At 41.6% G+C, this 19,305-nt stretch overlaps 1 protein-coding gene across 2 annotated transcripts in view; it reads left to right on the top strand.

Moving 5' to 3' along the window:
- The window catches only part of LOC140245994 (uncharacterized), a 76,536-nt gene extending 60,962 nt beyond the window's left edge, over positions 1–15,574 (top strand). The window contains exons 6-13 of one of the 2 annotated variants that reach the window (XM_072325445.1): positions 5,004–5,117; positions 5,717–5,891; positions 7,458–7,806; positions 8,454–8,632; positions 9,188–9,309; positions 11,457–11,565; positions 12,812–13,632; positions 15,320–15,574. In XM_072325445.1, coding sequence (XP_072181546.1) covers positions 5,004–5,117; positions 5,717–5,891; positions 7,458–7,806; positions 8,454–8,632; positions 9,188–9,309; positions 11,457–11,565; positions 12,812–13,632; positions 15,320–15,491 — 2,041 coding nt within the window. In that variant the 3' untranslated portion in view covers positions 15,492–15,574. Of the gene's footprint in view, positions 1–5,003; positions 5,118–5,716; positions 5,892–7,457; positions 7,807–8,450; positions 8,633–9,187; positions 9,310–11,456; positions 11,566–12,811; positions 13,633–15,319 lie in introns of both variants that reach the window. The other variant, XM_072325444.1, reaches the window with a different exon arrangement.
- Positions 15,575–19,305: the final 3,731 nt, after the last annotated feature.

Here is a 19,305-nt window from a genome sequence, read left to right as displayed (position 1 = left end):
ATGACCCTTTTGGGACCAACAAGAAAGAGAATGACACAAAGCAAGGGACTCACAGCAAAATCCGAAATAAGCATGTTTGTTAAAGAATTTTCCCCAAAGAGGAAGTAAATGGGACAAAGGCAATGAAGTAAATACAGCTTAGTTCATATTTCGGAACAATTAGAGTAAACAATGGCTCAGGGTCACCAATGCGTGTGAAACAGGACAAATTTTCTGAAAGTTGTTAACGGTTTTTGTCAGTAGACATCAACATCACAAAGTTGATCTATCCTTGGGCCTGACTGTGGTATCATATCCTGACTTAGTCTGATTCGTTATGAATTAATGACACTAATTTCACATTTGTTTTGGATGGTAAAAAAAAAAGACAAAAAATGAAGGTCTTTGTATCTGTGCCTTTTATTTGTCAAAGACATTGAATTCTTTTTGGTGAGATGTAATCCAACCCTTGGAACAAAATCAACAATCAGTAAAGAGGTATCTTAACAATCCATGTTTGTTCAAGTGGGATGTGGAGTGTGGTGCTGTATATATCACAGCCAGAGAAGCGGGAGAGCTATTTGCAGGTGTTTGTGGGATGTGATGTTGTGGGATTTCACTGACAAAATAGTGGAGGCAGTCTTATCAGTTGTCTGATATCACTTATAGTGGTGTTGATCTGCCGTCATTTTTGTCAAACAAACATCAAACTAGCTGTTCTTTGTGGCTGTACTTTATTTATATTTTTTTAAAGCCTTGGTAAAAACGTGTAAAAATAGTAAAAAACTGGTCAGGCATGTCACTGCTGTATTCCTTGCTTCCTATGCATGGACACCAGATGTAGGGGGTGGGGGAAGCAAGTAAATTTGCACATGGCAGAAGAAAAAACAAAAATGGCAAGGAAATCGCCATGAGGAAAGTACAATGTGTACAATATGGCAAGTTGAAAATACTATGACAAGGAAATCACATTGTCATTGGGAGATTACGATACTACAAGTTTGAAAACTATGGCATGCTATTGGAGGAAGGGAAGAGACGTCTAATGAATATAATTGATTTGTCAGATATTTACAGTACAATCAAAACCAGAGGTGTGACATTGATATATGAGTGTAGACTCGGGAGAAGAAATATGAGCGCTAAGTTATATGTCTTCACTCAGATCTGGCTGCGAGCTGTTGAAGGGGGGCTGATTGATACATTGCCCATGTAGACACTTTATAAGAAGTCTCGATCATTTTGTTGCTGTTGTTGTGCAGGTGGGTTTTTTTAATGCTTTTTGCTTGCGTTGCGTAGCGGGGCTTTTTTCAGTTGGGTAAGAGTGGAGGTATGTTTGGTTTGTCCAGTAAAGGCAGCAAGGCGCGTGCATCATGATACTTGTGTAGCTCTATCGTCACTGTCCAGACCAAACCGTCCTGGCATCACTATTTGGCGGCATCTGGTGCAGTCCCCTTGCAAAATGGCAACAGATAAGAGCCCAACATGATCTGTGAATGGGCACTATGCGACTCATAAATGTGGTTTGAGCCATAGATATAGATTCCCTCCAAAGTGCAATGATGCTTTCATTTACGGACTGTGTATGACGATACAACCTCCGTGCTACTGTAATAAATGATCTTCAGAGGCCAGTCTCTAAGAAAGTTTTGCAATTTTTCATTCTTTTATTTTTTATCCTCTTGGATGATCAGAATGATTAGAGATTCTAGAATTCAACAGGTTTTGTAGTCACTTTTTAGCAACGGAAAATTTGAGTATATTACCACCACAACTATAGTAATCAGATAAAGCTCTCATCAGGTTTTGAAACAAAACAACATCTTCCCAGAGTAGATCATCAATACAAACAAAAGAATCTTTCATCTTCGCTGCGCAAGATGTCGGCAGCAGTCAGTTTGATTTGCCAAAATTAGGCACTGTTGGCACAGCTTTGGATACTGCGCTTCGGGGCATGAGTAAGTCGGGACGTTTGTGCGAAAGCGTTTTGCTTCTCACGAGAGTAGTGAAGCACCTTCTTGGATGTGAGGGCATGGTGACGCAAACTTTCTCTTCGTGACGGAGTCGTATGTCAAACATGGCGACAAGGATGACATGTATTGCTGTTTACTCTTTCTGGTTGTGAAAAGAAATTTGATGATGCAACTTAATCGGATGAAGTAAGTAGTGTTTTCTATCATAACACAAAATGAAAGGAGTGCTACAGTTCAAAGTAATGGACTAGAGCTCTTCAATTCTCACTTTCTTGAGAATTGGCATTATTGTTATGTTCGTCGTAGGTGGTGTGTTTAGATTGATATTATTAGACCAAAATTACCCAGCGGTAGTATTCATGCTCAAGATTGTTTATTGTTTTAATTGTGTTCCGTGCCAGTGACGAGAGGCTGATACTACAGTGTTCAATCCTGTGAGAAAGAAGAGTTCAGCTCTTAAGAAGCTGGAGTGTTTGTGAAAATATTTGTGGAGAGTGGGGAGAGGAATTCCACGACTGTGGATGGATTACATGTAGTGTTGTTTTTTCTTCTACATGTTCTTTTATTTTTTTTCCACAATACTCAATGCATCAAGCAATGGCGATGAATGAGTTTCAATTTTTCCAATAAGTGATCTCAGAAATGTAGTCAAATGTGATGGCAAATCACTGTTACACATGACTGTTATAAATGTAGCAGAACTGGAAAATATTTTGTAGTTTGTTCACATGCAGACTCGAAAGCGCTTAGCAGTAAAGATAGGAAAATGCAAGATTGTCTGACAATTGATCATTTGTGTTTCCTCTATTTACCTTTTTGTAAAGTTGAGACTGCACTGTTCATGTGAAACCTTGAACAAAAGTGTAATCTGGTCAGTTGAGGATAAACATGACGTAGAACATGCTCTGCCTCTCTGAAGTTGTTGGGATCCAGGCATTTTTTTATGTAGTGTCGACACTGGTGCGAGGGTTCGTGCAAGGTATTTAGGAGTGTCTACCCTTGTATGTATTCATTTAAAATGTCAACAGATCTCATTAGTGTTCAAGGATCTGATTCCACGCTCTGTGCATCTTTGATCTAGCAGCATGTTTGTCTCCGAAGACATATCCATTAATTTTGGTTTGTGACACTGCTAGACCCTTTTTTAGGCCTGTTGTGGCACGTTATTCCTACCCTGGCTTGATGAATCATTTACTATGTTTACTGAGTGTGGACAAAGCTTGGTAACATTGTAGACTGCTTTGTCATTAACATACACGCACACAAATTAACACGATTGTGGACTGTGCAGCAGTATGGAAGCTACATAGCAATTAGAATATTCAGTGAAGCTTCTTGAAAACTTGACCAGCGACAAATATTGGAACGTTAATTAGTTTTCTGCGACGTCAGCTGCATGTGACCTTTGCAGTGAAATAGTGGGCTTACGCAAATGTCAAACCCAACCGGTGAAAAACAAGGCTTGCAGTAAGGCTAATGTCACTGGACGTCATGTTTGCGATGACCAACATAAACAACATATGTGATCTGCCCACTCTTGTCATTGCACAAAACCTCTGACTGCACAAAATTGTCAACTTAAGCCAGTTGAATAAGGACAGTTGATAGTAAAAGACATATTGTGGAGATCAATGGAACAGTAGATTCTCATTACTCTTTGGGTCTAGTGAAAGATAAAAAAAGAACAGCTTGCAGATCACGTTTGATGCTAGAAGACAACAACAACAACAACAAAACAGACAAAGAAATTGTCCTGGGCTATTGATTAATATTCCAGTCTCAAATTCATCATAACTTGATAGAAAAGAAAAAAAAATGGGATCAAAAGTTCCATGAATGCTCTCCTTGACATTGATTAGACCTTCACAAACAATGAGATATGCTGAGTGTGTTATACCTGTACAATGAACATGAAAGCTTTAATTGACGTACTGACACCCACGTTACAGCCATGTGTGCATATGATAACTCTTCAGGGCCCATTGAATTTCACTGAGAGTGTTTCTGTCAGTTTAACACCATCCCCCTCATTTTACTTCGGGTGTCAAGCATGAAGTAGCTTTATGTACGTTATAAGATAATAATCCCAGATAATTTGAGATCACAACATTCCAACCCACACCATAAAGTGGCTTTGATAGGAGAAGTGAGTGCTGGCCTACTCATAGGTATTTGAAGATGCCAGAACCATATGCGAAAAATTAAAGCAGCCTCAGATGAAACTTTTTTTTTTTTTTTACCTTGGTCTGAGGGTTGTTATGAAGAGAAATATTAAAAACTGAAGCAGTTCAGCAACAATACATTGCCTTGATGAACAGTTTCCTTTCATCATGTTGGAGAGTTGAATGCACTTCAGTTCATGAATATTTATTGTTGTCACATGTAATGATGAGATGGTGTCTTGACTGTCCAATGAGAGGGCTCAGTTTTTCACAGGGAATATTGCTTTATATTAGATGGTCTATATAAATACTGTTCGGTGATTGGTCATAATATAATCACGTGACTAATGCAGCTGGGATTGAAATTGTTATTGCACCTGCATTTCCAGAATTTGGCTGGGGCCGATGGGTCTAGAATGAAATAGTGTGTATTTATGGAGACCATTTGATATAACAAATAGTGCCTTTTCTGTCGCTGCAATGTAATACTAGACGGTCCCTTCAGAGTTGTAAGACATGCAGGTAATCTCATAAATGTTAAGAGTACTAATGTGTAACACCCAGGGGGATAGCAAGTAAGTATATGCCGAATATTTTGCAAGGTTTGTGGGGTTTTTTCGCAGATTCCACTAGTCGGGTGCTATTCACGAATTTAAAGACACAAGAAAAATATTGATTCTGATCCCGATATGAATGTGACGTGCATGTATACATTTCTCCATTCAGTACTATACTCCATGATCAAGAATTTAACCACTCGCAAAATGCAAAATCATCGGGAAGTCCCGATTCGCAAAAGTTTAGACTCGCTATAAATATATGGCATATATATGAAGTAGTATATTACACTTCTAAACAGGTAGTATCTGTATGATGATCTCCCATGCAGGATTCCTCATGAAGATGGCCTCATCAATGCCACCAACCACCCCCTCTACACTCATGGCATGTGCAAGTGGCCGGGGTGCGAGACGGTCTGTGAAGACTTCCCCGCTTTCCTCAAGTAAGTGACACTAATTTGTTTGAGTGTGGGTCATTTGTGAGTGTGTGTGTGTGTTTTTGTGTGTTATATTGTGGTCTTTACCAATCCCAATAATGCTGGGTACTAGCACTCATAAGTTTTCACATGTACATTATATATTGGTGTTTTGCTTACAGGGTACTTCAGCTAAAATGGTTAGTGTGTATTTGTATGTGTGTGTGTGTGTGTGTGTGTGTGTGTGTGTGTGTGTGTGTGTGTGTGTGTGTGTGTAAGGGGGGGGGGGGGTTGCCCAGTTGTGAAGAGTTTGAGATGATACAATTTTATGCATTAACCACTGTATAGTAAGAGGTTTTTAATGGCATGCCTGCAAAGGTGTAGTGAGCTGTTTCTTCAACCTCAAGAGTAGAATAGCAGCAGCAAATTACTTGTATGACAGATGGTGAATGCAATTAGTAGGCAGCATTGTCTGCATATTAATCAGTTAGATGCATGAGTATGATATATATTGTATGTCTCCTTGAGGTGCATATGTATGTCAATTAGCGCGTCTTTCATTTGCACAGTCAATCCATCGAAGAGTTCTGCTTTGCTCTTTCTGCCAACTGTCCCATACATGACAGGCATCTCAGCACGGAGCATGCCCTCGACGATCGCAGCACGGCACAGGCCCGGGTCCAGATGCAGGTGGTCAACCAGTTGGAGATTCAGCTGACCAAGGAGAGGGAGCGACTAGCCGCCATGATGGCCCACCTCCACATGAAGCCCCCAGTGGAACCCAAACAGGAGGCAGCCAAGGTACCCCATCCAGTTCAACCCCTCCCCACTCCATTCCCCCCCCCCCACAAGCCGTAAAATTTAAGATCAATTGTACCATTGCGAGGTTGAATGAATGGTGCTCATGATTGCGTAACGCTTGAATAACTTGAATAATGAACGAGCATCTTTGTTACTGGCAGACCTTTTCTTTTCCCAGAGGTAGTTTTAGGAGAGTCTCTTTGTAAGATTATATTGATGACATGCATGAGTTTGTATGCCTGTATGACTTAAACCCAACAACAAAAGTGCATTATTATACCTTCAGAGATGAAAGGAGGATATGCTGTCATGAAAATGATATCCAAATAAATGTGAGCAGATGTACAGTTATTCTGTTGTGGATGCTTTAGACTATTCACATTGATTTCATGGGCACAGCAAACACGAGGTTATTCCAGCGCATACCAGACGGGAGATTTGGATCGCTGCCCAACTCTGTGCCGGAGACTTCAAGGCCGGTCTTCAGACGGACATCTTGTCCGTCGACCTTGGCAGCTAAACGCATCAATATTTACGTCGGCTCGAGTTTCAGCGATTAATTTGCGAAATGCACACCCGACATCTCCCCTCTCCGTTTCTAAACAAATTGAGGTTGCATCATTTGCACTTGACATGCTTATCACCCCCTGTCAGGGATAGACTCTGCCAAGGTAATTGTACACGCTTGTCTGACGGCAGATCCTGTTTCGACGCTTGTGTTGTCCCACCAAATAAGGAGCTCCCTCCATTATCATCCTGGTTACAGTAGTGTTGATGCTTGTGAGCTGGCATAAACTACCATATTTATCTTCCTTTGTCTTGCACTTGAAACAAAAATATTGTGCGTTCCCAAGGAAATAACAAGCAGGAAACCTACATCATCTGGTCGTGCCTGGCCAAACACATCTCGGCTTGCTGTGTAAACACGCGAGTCAACGACAGGGAACAAAGGGGGAAATGCGCTGTTATTGTTTCGAGTCGCAGCAAAATGTTGTGAATGCAAGATGTGGGACTTTCTGGACCAGCTCCACTGCTGGCTGCATTCAAGTTCATGTGAAAATTCTGAAGAAGAAGTGGGGGACTGCAAGGCTGGTGGTGCAGTAATGCATGCAGGCCATTGTGATCTGAATGAATCACAACTGAGCTTGAATTGTTACAGCTGTGAACAGCACCGCCTTGACAAGTACACCTGCCAGTTTGAGCACTTTGTTTGCTTGGAATAGGACAGCATTGCAACAGGATGTATTATTGTCCATGTTGTCTCACATGTATAAGAACAAGACAAGAACAAAAAATTCATAGAAAGAAATAAACAGGATTTAAATGAGAATGCTGAACACTTCATTAATCAAGCAATCTCACTTAAGAAAACTAAACACACCTGTCAGATGTCCAGTAAATCAAACAAAGATCTTTATGAAACAAAAGCAGGACACATAGAGACTGATATGTGAAGTACAGCGTACATGTAAATAGTGATACGCTCAGTGAAGAAACATATTTTACCATAGCAGAGACTGACATTAATCTTTGGTCTTCCTATTGTCATTTTTCTCCCTCCAACAGTCATCTCCCTCCCTCTCTAAGGCTGTTTCAGTGGTCCAACATGCAGCTCCATCGTTACCGATGGTGCCCAGCACCCCTCCTGTTCCCATCACCTCCATTGCCTCCGCCCCTTACCCCGTACCCCTCCCGGGCCACGGGCCAGGCCACCCGCCCAAGATCCCGCCCCTGATCCCCGTCTCCACCCAGGCCTCGGTCCAGGCCCTCATGGGCCAGGCCCTGCGGAGTCCGGTCATGTGCAAGCCCTCCCACAGCCCCAACCAGGCCCACAAGCTGACCTCGCAGCATGTGACCCCCGGTGGGCCAATCAGGAGGCGGAACAGCGAGAAGTACGGCCTGTCACTTAGCACAGGTACAAGCCAACATTCCAATCTTAATGTCGGCTCTAGTTTAAATTACCCACCTGTTACTCATTTACACACTGGATTAGTTACTCAGAACGAACCTATTAAGATATATTATTAGGGTACATGCTCACATTGAGTGTTTAACTGAAAGTTTCAGAACAGCTGCTGTAAACTCCTCTCATGCACAGCACACTATGTAGTCAATGAAATAATTAAAAATGCAGGTGACCATGGTCATCATAATATGCTTTCTTTTGTGCCTCCAGGAAGTTTTGTTCTCTCAAATCCTTGCAGCTTTATTGCTAGACACAAAGGTTTAAGTCTAAATCAAAATATTATCAGTGATTTGGAGGTACAGAGTTTAATAGACTCATTTTTTCGGTTCAATGCAAATAGCAGTGTCTTCTGTTGACCCCTTGCATTTAGTCTCAACCACCCTGATAACTTACTATCTTGCCATTGTGCATAGTATGAAAGATTGGATCGTTGGCTTCCCTATTGGTTTATAAGCAGTAACACTTGATGGACTTTTGTCACTGTATCAATCATGTACGGTATACATTTTACCTGTCCTAGATTAGCATGTCTTTGCTTTAGAATGTTCTTTTTCTGTGATGTAACTGTGACTTGTGTTCCATTTTGTTCATAGCAGAAATCCACCACAATTCGGATTTCTACAAGAATACCGATGTGCGGCCGCCATTCACGTATGCTGCCCTCATACGGCAAGCCATCATCGATGCCCCCGACCGCCAGCTCACGCTGAATGAAATCTACAACTGGTTCACGAGGACGTTTGCCTATTTCAGGAGAAATGCTGCCACATGGAAGGTCAGTGGAAAATGTTTAGTTCTTTGACATCGTTTCTAGCTGGAGACAGTCATGATAATCTAGTGCTACAGTCTGTATTGCTTTCTGTCCGAAGCTATGGCTACAGATCTACAGTGGATAGCTTATCGCTGCAGTTGGTCTCTGGTTTGTTTGTTTTGGTTGTTTTTGTGGTTTTTTTTGGGGGGGGGGGGTTGAGATGTCTCTGGATTGTAGCATGTTGAGGATTAAGTAACCCCAATATACTGCCAAGATCAGAAGGATGAAAGAGAAATTTTGAGGGGTAGTTTGGTTGACTACTTTGTGTGAGCTGCTGAAGAATATTGACAACTAAACTCTTAAGAATGGCAATGCAACTGTCAAGGTTTTTTCACCCTCGACGGAAATTGATGTTCATGTGGTACATGTATTTCTAGATTTGAATTCACTTTATGCTGTAACATTTACAAGATGCAGAAGCAGTGAATTTATATAAAAGATTTGCATACATTGCAAAGCATTGGCTTTGTATCATTGTCAGAAAAGTAACATCTCTCTCTTCATTTGTTGTTTTTCCAGAATGCTGTAAGACATAATCTGAGTCTTCACAAATGCTTTGTACGAGTTGAGAATGTAAAGGGAGCCGTGTGGACGGTGGATGAGATAGAGTTCATGAAGCGGAGGCCGCAGAGAATGGGCAGGTGAGTCTCTGAGTAGGATGGAGTTCTCACATCTTCTCAGCTCCTACTCTTTCTTCTCCTACATATTTTTCCTTTTTTTCTTCTCCTTCATCTTCTTCCCCATTTTCTTCTTCTTCATCCTCTCTTTCTTCCTTTTCTTTTTGTCATCTTCCTCTGCAAAAGTTTTCGTCTATGATGTCTGCATCTGCCTCGTGTTCTGGAAGTAGCCCTGCTGTTTTTGTTTTTGTTTTTTTGTTGTTTTTTTTTCATTTCCAATTCTTCTGTCTTCACAATTACAGTGACAAATTTCTATCTCTGCTTTCATCGTGCCATCTTTCTTCTGATCTCACCAGTCGGCCGGGGAATCTTTTGCCTCTTTCAGTTTTTCATCGCTTTTATCAACAATCTTTCTCCCTTTCATACTACGTCACTTGCCTTTGCCCAGTTTCCTCTTCTCACTCATAGCTACAGTTCCATATCTTCAGCTTTCATGAGGATAGGTAGGTAGATACTGTTATCGACTGGGCAACGCGTGTAGATGGAGAGAGCAGTCATGACCTAAGCTCAGCACATCTTTTCATGCAGGAGCTGAAGACAACTCCTGTTTGTATATCATAGCACCGTGCTTGTTAAAACTGAACACCGAACTTTGTCGAATGGGAGATGTTATCTTTTTCATCTTAAGTAAATCTTGTCATAGCATTGAGAAGGAATGTGAGCATATCTGTTTGAGAAGAGCAGGGTGTCCTCCTTTTGTCCATTGGATGATTATTGGATGAGTCATTCCTTAGGCAAATATCCCTTTGATGTCATATTACCTTTTACGACTAAACAGTCAGTTTTAATGTCTTTCAATTGTTTGCATGTGCATGGAGATGGAAAACTTGTGTAGATTATCACCTCTCAGCAAGGCTACCCTAAAGACCATGCATGACTGCGTAGATGCGTAAGAAATGTTACACTTTTGGCTGTTGCCAACGTCACATCTTTCACACAGTCGCTGTGATAATTGAATCGGCGTCAGTCACGCATATCGCCCTGTCCGCAGTGCATGTCTCCTCACATTTGGCTCCCCCCGTTCCCCGTCTGTCTGCCTGGCAGGGTGTAGCCTTTGTCACGACACCGCACGATTCACCTGCCCCGGTTCTAACTCACTGGGCGTGTCTTAAGGTCGATGGTGACAGATAGCGGTAGTCGTAGCTTTGATGCATGCACTGGACCTAGCCATTTCTGACAAAAGTGTAGTATTGGTGTCTGCAGTAGAATAATTAATCACAATAGGTCATTCTGTCTATCCAAGAGATGTTGTTCTCTCTCTCTCACTCCCTTTTACTCCCTTTCCCTCTCCCACTCCCTCTCCCCCTCCCCCCTCCTCCCCCCCCCCCCCTCTGTCACACAGCCCTCACAATGTCTGCAACAGTTATTGCAACAGACAATTGAAATCAGAAGAGCATATTGTATAAAGTGTTGCACGATAACGATAATAATACCATGATTTGACGTTGAGAGTTTGGATTGTTTTGTGAGGATTGAAGGCATCATTAGAGTCCCTGTAATTCTTTTAGAACCACCATATAAAAATATGAAAAATGACATCAGATGCCAGTGCATTGACATTTGTAATGTAATAGTTCCAGTGAATAGTCTATGATAACATGATACTGTCACTGTAGCTAAAATCACTTTGACATTTACATTTACATCTTGACAACGAAACACTCATTTTGAGGCGTTGACAATAGAAGCCATTGTTCAATTACATTTCATAATTGAGCTGCATACAATAATGGACATATATTGGCTAGGTCTACGTGCTATCAAGATTTGCAGTTTTATTTACTTCATACTTCTTGTGTTGTTGTTTTTTTCTAAAACTTTTGCTGAGCTATTGCTTTAATTTGGGGGATTACATTCAAAATATCTGTTTATTTTGGTATATTCTCCCTGAATGGAGCAGCCTGTTGCTACCATTAATCGGAGAGCTTCATATGTGTCTGCAACCACACAATGCATGAAAATTTTATTGTTTGCTTCACTGTTTTCTTCCATTGATATGTTGCATGCTAATTTTTGTTGCTTTGTGCTTGCTTCACGCTCACCCCACCCCCAAATATTTTGCATGAGCTTTTCCAATAACCTGCTGACAGACCGTCGTTATCTTCTTACAGCCTTAACACCCCGCCCAGTACGCCCAACACTCCAACCACACCCATCAGCAAATCTGTTGGGATGCTGCCGACGGAGGATATGCCCCTTAACCTGGAGACACACATCCATGTAAGTATACCGGCAGTGGTAGCAGTAGGTGCAACGTCGGTAGGGGAAGATGCAGTGATGGTGGTGGTGGTGGTGGTGGTGGCGGTAAATGGTGGTTACAGGGATAGAAGTGGTCGCCATAGTGATGGTGGTGGTAGGTGCAGTGGCTGTAATAGTGGGTCATGGGTGGGAATTATGGCTACACCTATGATGGTTGTAGGTACATTAGAATGTACCTACATTAGAATGTACATTAGAATGTACGGTGGTGGTGGTGGTGGTGATGGTGATGGTAAATGGCTGATAATGGGATAATAGTGGTGGCCTTAGTGATAGTGGTGGTAGATACAATTGTACACTGAGGCAGTGGCAGGTGCAGTGGCTGTAATAGTGGCTCACTGGTGATAATTGTAGCTACGGTTATGATGATAGTAGATGCATTGGAAGGTACAGTGGTGGTGGTATATGGCTTGTAATGGGATAATAGTGGTGGCCTTGGTGATAATGGTGGTAGATACATTGAGGAAGTTGTAGGTGCAATGGCTACGATTGGGGGTCACTACTGGTAATTGTTGCTAGATGGCTGTAGGTACATGTACATTGGAAGGTACAGTGGTGGTGGTTTTGGTGGCGGTAAATGAATGGTAATGGGGTAATAGTGGTGGCCTTAGCGATAGTGGTGGTGGGTACATTGAGGTAGTGGTTGGTGCAGTGGCTATGATAGTGTGTCACTGGTGGTAATGGTAGCTACAGATATGATGGCAGAATCATTGGTAGTAGTGGTAGGTACACTGCGGTTATGGTGACAATACTGGTGGTAGTGGTAAGTGCAGTGGTGGTGTTGGTTGGTACAATAGAAGTGGTACATACATTGGTTGTAACAGTGGGTTCAGTGATAATATGGGAAGGAATACTTCTGGTAATGGTAGGAAAGTGTCAGTACTAGAATTAGGCCCAGTATTTGCAAGAAAGGACACTATTTTTAAATGCTTGACAAAATTATATATAAGATTCTTTTTAAGGAAAACAAGTGATACCATTCCAGAAAAAAAAAAAAAAAATCTAGTGGTCATAAAATATGTCATTGTCATGTAGGTTGACGTATCTGCAGCAGAAAGAAGCAATCTCGTTCATTTGCAGATGCGCATTTCAGTTCTCAACAATTTTCTCAAATGAGCTCGAAAAATGTATGAATGATTCCAATATAGTTCGCCATTTCCCCATGTAATGCCAAACACGAAGGTTTTGTTTTCTTTCATTCTATCAGCCTCTTGGTGGCAGTTTACCACTGTTGAGTGATGCAGCAGCTGCAGCAGCAGCTGACAACGAAATCGAGGTCCTTGACAATGACGGAGACTTGGACCAAGAGGACTTTTCTGGGGAGGGCAGGGGGCGGTTCCCGGGTGAGGAGAGAGACGGATACCCCTCAGAAGAGAGGGAGCGGTATGTGTTGGGTGGGGAGGATGGAGAGGGGTACCAAGACGGTGAAGGGGGTGACCCATTTCCCGATGAGGACAGAGAGACTTACCCCAAGGGTGACAGACAATCCCACCCTGGTGGCGACAGAGAGACTTACCCCGGCAACCGGGAACACTCGCCCAGGATGGACGAGGCCCGCTATCGCATGGAGGATCGCGAGCACTTCGCGGAGGAACAGCGGCAGCGCTACGCTCAGGAGGCGGAGGAGCGATTTGCCAGGCAAGAGGCGGAGGAGCGTTTCGCGAGGCAAGTGGCAGAGGAGCGCTTAGCACGGCAAGAGGCAGAGGTGCGCTTCGCCAGACAAGAGGCCGAGGAACACTTCGCGAGGCAGGAGGCCGAGGAACACTTTGCAAGACAGGAGGCAGAGGAGAACTTTCGGCGCCAGGACAACGAGCAAGAGGAGGAGGAGGAAGAGGATGACGTGGGCTATGGCAGGGAAGAAGTCTTCGAGAGGAGTGAAAGAGATAGCTACCAGGGGTCTATGCAGGAGGAGGAGGAGATTGGAGAAGTAGAGGAGAGGGTGAGGAACACCGCCATCGGGGATGAGATGGCAGAAGATGGGATGGAGGAGGATAGAGACGAAGCAGTCAACCATGGCATGGCGGGACTGTGAGTAATTCGTCTCAGTACTGTACCGTAAGTGTTCTAAAGTGACTTGTCCCTATTAGAAGTGATCTTTCTTTTCTTCAGTATTAATGCTGGGTTATTTCATGGGAGTGCTCACCGTTTCAGGTGGAATATTGTTTGTGATCTTTCATATCCAAAATTGAAACACTGCATCTACTGAAATTCTAGATTAACTGAAAGGTATTCGCCCTTTTACACAAAACATCATTGTGTCTTGGGAGGATTCATAGTGTTTTGCATCATAAATTGGACTTGATGTTCGATCAAAATCACAGTTACAGTTCATCATCTGAAATCAGATCTGTTTCATTATATGGGCACTTTATGCTGCTTTAATATTTGAAGTAATATTTACCAGTGCACCAAGACCATGTCCAACTACTTGAAAATGATTTAGTGCATTTATGTGATATTGGTGCTGTTAAAGGGAGCATATACTTTTGGTTGAGACCTAAATTCAGGTTTCTAATATTTTTGGCCAGATAATGAGAAACCTCTCATGAAATATGAAGGCCTGTGTAATTCCAAGAGGGATTCAACATTTATTTGATGAAATTTGATTTTAACATGGGTGAAATATCCAAAAAGAGAGCATTCCTAATAAAAGCGGGACCCACCTTTTATTAGAATTGCTTTGTTTTACTTTGTTTTTGGATGTCTCAGCAATTCCAAAACAGATTTTCATCTAATAAACCTTTAATTCCTCTTAAAATGGTATGCTCTGTACTATTTCATCAGGGGTTTCTTGGTATCTCGCAAAAAGTTAAAAGCCCAATTCTCATCTCCACCAATACTATACAATCCCTTTAAAGAAGCATTGACTGTGATACCTAGTTTAGTTTGATAACCTAATTCAGATAGTAAGCAAATAATCAACGTTGGTGAGGGTGATGGGACAAACTATCACTTCCGAGGCGATCTGTATGTAGCTATCTTTCCGAAGTGCAGCTGAGGAAAGATAGCGTACACATTCAGATCGCCGAGGAAGTGATAGTTTGTCTCATTGCCTGAAACTAAAAGTTGATTATTTGCTTTATATTCCACATCTAGGGTCCTAGAAATTCCCATTTTATTCCACATCTGAAACCGTTTTAGCTGTCTTTAGGTATCCTTAAGGGCTTAGGCTACGTGTGCGCGTAGATGACAAAACAATGAATTTGCTGCGCGCAACACGCGGCACTGAAGTGAAAGTGCGTTGCACTGTGTACTATCAAGTGACCTAGTTAAATGATAGTCCACAGTGCAACGCACTTTTATTTCGCGCGTACTCATCTCGCGTTAAGACTGTATGGACTGCCAGAGATCAGCAAAACAAACAGCTGTCTTTATAGATGACAAAACAATGAATTTGCTGCGCTTACCGCGCGACACTGAAGGGAAAGTGCATTGCACTGTATACTATCAAGTGACCTAGATCTTCTCAGGTGATGTGCATGTTCAGTGGTGATGTGATGGGCAAAACTACGCTTTATCACGTGATCAGCTCTTGACCAATCCTATAGCAAGATTCTAAGTATGTGGAATATAATAAGTGATACTGTATATAAATTAGATAGCATAAGAGGTGTTAAGTCTAGGCTGTTGATAAGTTCTTGAAGTTATTTCCATGAAACACATATCTGTATCATACTCTTAAGCCAGTCCATGCTTTTCCTCATGTTTGTCACAGACGGGACCCATCTGGTCAGGCCATCAAGCGGGGGAAACCATGCCATCTGACAGCTGAGCAGGTGAAGTGTCTGATGCAGCAGCCAGCACAGATGATGATGATGATCCCTGCCCCAACCAACGGCCAGTCAGAGCATCACCATGACAACTCATCCATGGAGCACTCCAACTAGGAGGCATCAGGCTGCTCCTGGTCCAGATCCAAGTCCCCTTACCCCAACCCCAACCCTTCCTTACCGCCTCCCCCACCCCCCCCCCCCCCACCCCCCGAGAAATGAGAAGCTGATAATGAAATTACTTGAAAAGCAGAACCCCTCCTTAATGACAAAATGGCTCTCATTCTCATGTGGTGTAAAAATTGCCAAATATTTTCAGATGTTACCAGTATTTTGAGGATCTTGAAACAGTTCATCCGAGTCATGATGACTTAAAGATTTTTAGCTGTTATGCTACAAAGACCAGAGCATTTCTCAGAGTACATCCAGCTGTGCATTTGCAAGCTTAAGTGAGGGTATTCTGATAAATTCTGTGGATCTTCTTGCCATGTTTCAATTGATGTAAAGCATAATGATGTCATCAATGTTACTCTTCATTTTAAGTTTGGATGTTTTTTTTTTTTTAATTGCAAGCCATTTATTATGAGCTATGATGTAACTTGACAATGTTTACATGATGTCCCTCTCATAAGGCACAGCAAGATATGATATCAACTGCAGAGCAGTATTCAGTAATAACAGGGGAAAAATAAGATGGGAATTTCAGCCTTGTTTTACAGAACAGCACCTTGAGTGCACATGTAAATGTGGGTGATGCATAGTCTCGCTTACATGCTTTGAAATATTATATTTGGATCCCTACATGCCAGGAAAGGGGATTGATAGTGGGGAAAAATGAAATAGTATGTTGTGACATTAATACTTAAAAAATAGACCTAGCATGGATTGTACACTTTGACCTGTATGTGCATTAAATGCCTTCGAAGTTACTTAATGCATAATTACATGTATATCTGAAACTGTACACTTGCTAGTGTTGTCAAGTTGCAAGGTCTTTCACTTACAAATTCTGCTCTTTAAATATCTGCAACACCCCCATTTAACACTGCTACACATGAGAAAGTACTACACCAACCCCATACAATCCAGCTAGAGCATTACTTTGTGACAGAGCTCACTACACCATAACACAGCCAATTACTACAATCTCCGGTGTCATATTACAATGTAGTGTGCATCACATTTCTCTTGCAAAAATCCAAGGACACTTGTAGTTATGTGATTCAACTACATTGCACCAAGGCATTAAATACCATGGTTCTCATTCCATACATGATTATCCTATGCGGTATGATTTACAGGTTAATAGTCGTGACACTAAACACCAAGAATGTTTTTCAAGAAGCCATTGTAGTGTGCTCTGTGTTTCCTGGTGTTACACAAGGACACTGCCTTCATTAATCTCTAGCTGTTGACAGTAATACCCCATAAAGGCATGTTCTGTGTTTCTCACCCAATATGTTTACTTACACTTCTACACAGCATGCACCCCACAGTTCTCTTACATTACACCTTCAGTACCCTACACCACACGGTGACATCATATTGCTGTGTGATCAATTCCCTTTATGCATGTGGAGCATACAACACCAAGCTCACAGAGACTTCTACTAACGATATTTAAGTGTACACTGTGTAGATTGGCCTAAAGTTTGTAGTTATGTGTTAACACCCGTTGTGTCAGAGGGATCTCATGTAAACAGTATTTTCCTCTAAATGTATCACCCAGCGTGAGAAGTGAAGTACTACTTTAGACATGTGGTAAAAGTTGTAGAGCAATAAATGTTACAATCCTATCCAAATTGTCTAAAAGTTTTAAGGGACCAAACAAAGATAGGCTTAAATGTCCAGTAAGGAGCCTTGTATTTTAAACCATCATGATCCCCCCCCCCCCCCCACAAAAAGAGAAGAAGAAGATAGTACTTAATTTGGCACCCAAGTATTGGTCTCAAAGACATCATTCATTATGCAATACAAAAAGTAGTTAGGAAGGGAAGGTGTGTGTCCTAAAAGCATTCTGCTGGATAATTTTAACCGAAACACGCCTGCTGTCAGAAGGCGTGCGTTTCTTTGAAGTGTTTTTATCACGGACTCAGAGGACTGTGAAATGACTTGTGCTTGTGATGCACTGTTCTCGCACACTGCCAGCTGATGAGGAAAGGGTATCCTTTGCCACCCGTCTCAATATTCTTGCTCTTGTCACCGACAGAACTCCTTAAAGGGGGAAGTCATGCAGGGATGCATCAGTCTACTTACAGCTGGAGTCTCTCTTTGATTCTCTGGAGGAGATACCGGTATACTTTCTGTATCAAAAATATATATGAGGCTGTTTTTGATGTCATTCAATCTCTGTGTAAATACGCTCACATCTCTTGAGCATCAATCTTCTGTTTGATTCTACTAATCTCGATTTTAGGGTCCGTGCTCCTGGACTAGGTTGTTTGAGGCAAGGGAGAAATTCTAAAGATTTAGATGAATGTTCAACGTGTCATGTAGAGACAAGTTCTCGTAACTTAAAGCCAACCGTGGCATCTCAGACCATGTTATGAGGTCGCTCTTGATGCAAACATGTTTTGCTCTGTAGTTTTTTTAATTGAGGAAAAGTAGACATCGTCTAGAATACTTGTAGAGTAACTGGTGAGTCTTTCGTACCCAAGCTATCCAACCACTGCACCAGCCCGGTATGCTCCTTATTCTGATATTTCTACTCTTTTTATAGCAACTCATATTGTGTCACATCTTGCCCTATGTAGGCTGATTCCTGCCCACTATTGGATGACAATCATGTTCCATACCAACAGGTTTCGTTTAGAACTTTCTGTCTTCCACATTTATCTGACTTTTGTAGCTCAAGTCAATGTCAGCAACTTTTATCTATCTATTTATCTAATCATTTTATTTGGGGGGGGGGGAGGGGTGTGATTTTTTTTTAATGTTTGAAATTTTAGTCAGGATTGAATTCAAAATTTTCAACCATCTCCTGAAAAAATTTAAATGATGATTGCTGACCATGGCATTTTTTCCCTCTCTCTCTTTCTTTGTTTGGCAGAACATGAAACACTAAAGCTTCTCTGTTATAAAATGTTCAAATACACAAGAAAAGAATTTGCTATTTGTTTGGATTTTTCAATTTAGTTTTCACATGATGCTGCATCACAAGACGTGCAGTAATTCAAATCGTCCATTGTTTGGTATCCACTAATTTGTTGTATCTATTTTACAACACCTTTTCATTCAAATTTAAAAATGTTCCTCAACAGAGATGACAGTGTACACATACATTTGTACATCATGTAGGGGATCGAGGCACCTGATTTGCAACGGGTATCAATCTTACATTTTAGCATCATTACGGGAGTGTACGGTTCAGCCATACTAATAATTCTGAGAGATGGTTGCCTTCTTGTGTTAATCTTCAGCTTGTGATATACAATGCGCCTTGATGTGCTGTGATTGACCAGAATTTTGTCAAGAGTTTCAATATCTTAAAGCTACTATAAATCATCCTGTTGCTTCCATACCACAAGAGAAGAAACTGATATCCAGTTCAAGTTTCCAAACAAAAGCTGAATTCAACAGAGGACTGTAAAAGTGGAAACATTCGTGCGAATAATTTTTCATGCTCGGCCGGGTATGAAGATGAATCTTGCACATTTTTAATTACACAGAATCAAAACATTAAAACGGGGTATATATAACAAGCAAAGATATTCACTTGCTTTTATTTTTAAGCTAGTTACTTTTCTCATGAAATGCATGAAAATTTCCACTTTTACAGAATTGCTTGAAAGCATCTATTCTGTGTGAAGATGGTCAGAGAATGCAGGTATTCCGTTCTCTCTTCGGGACGGCTATGCTGTTTGATTTGCTGCCTTCTCTTCTCGGCCTTAACTCACATGGTAGTTGAATTGAGTGCTCTTCTAATAACTGA

This window comes from Diadema setosum, chromosome 2, assembly GCF_964275005.1.
Source record: "Diadema setosum chromosome 2, eeDiaSeto1, whole genome shotgun sequence".
Taxonomy (NCBI): Eukaryota; Metazoa; Echinodermata; class Echinoidea; order Diadematoida; family Diadematidae; genus Diadema; species Diadema setosum.
The sequence above is the reverse complement of the archived record's forward strand: the minus strand, read 5'-3'. Positions and strand labels throughout refer to the sequence as shown.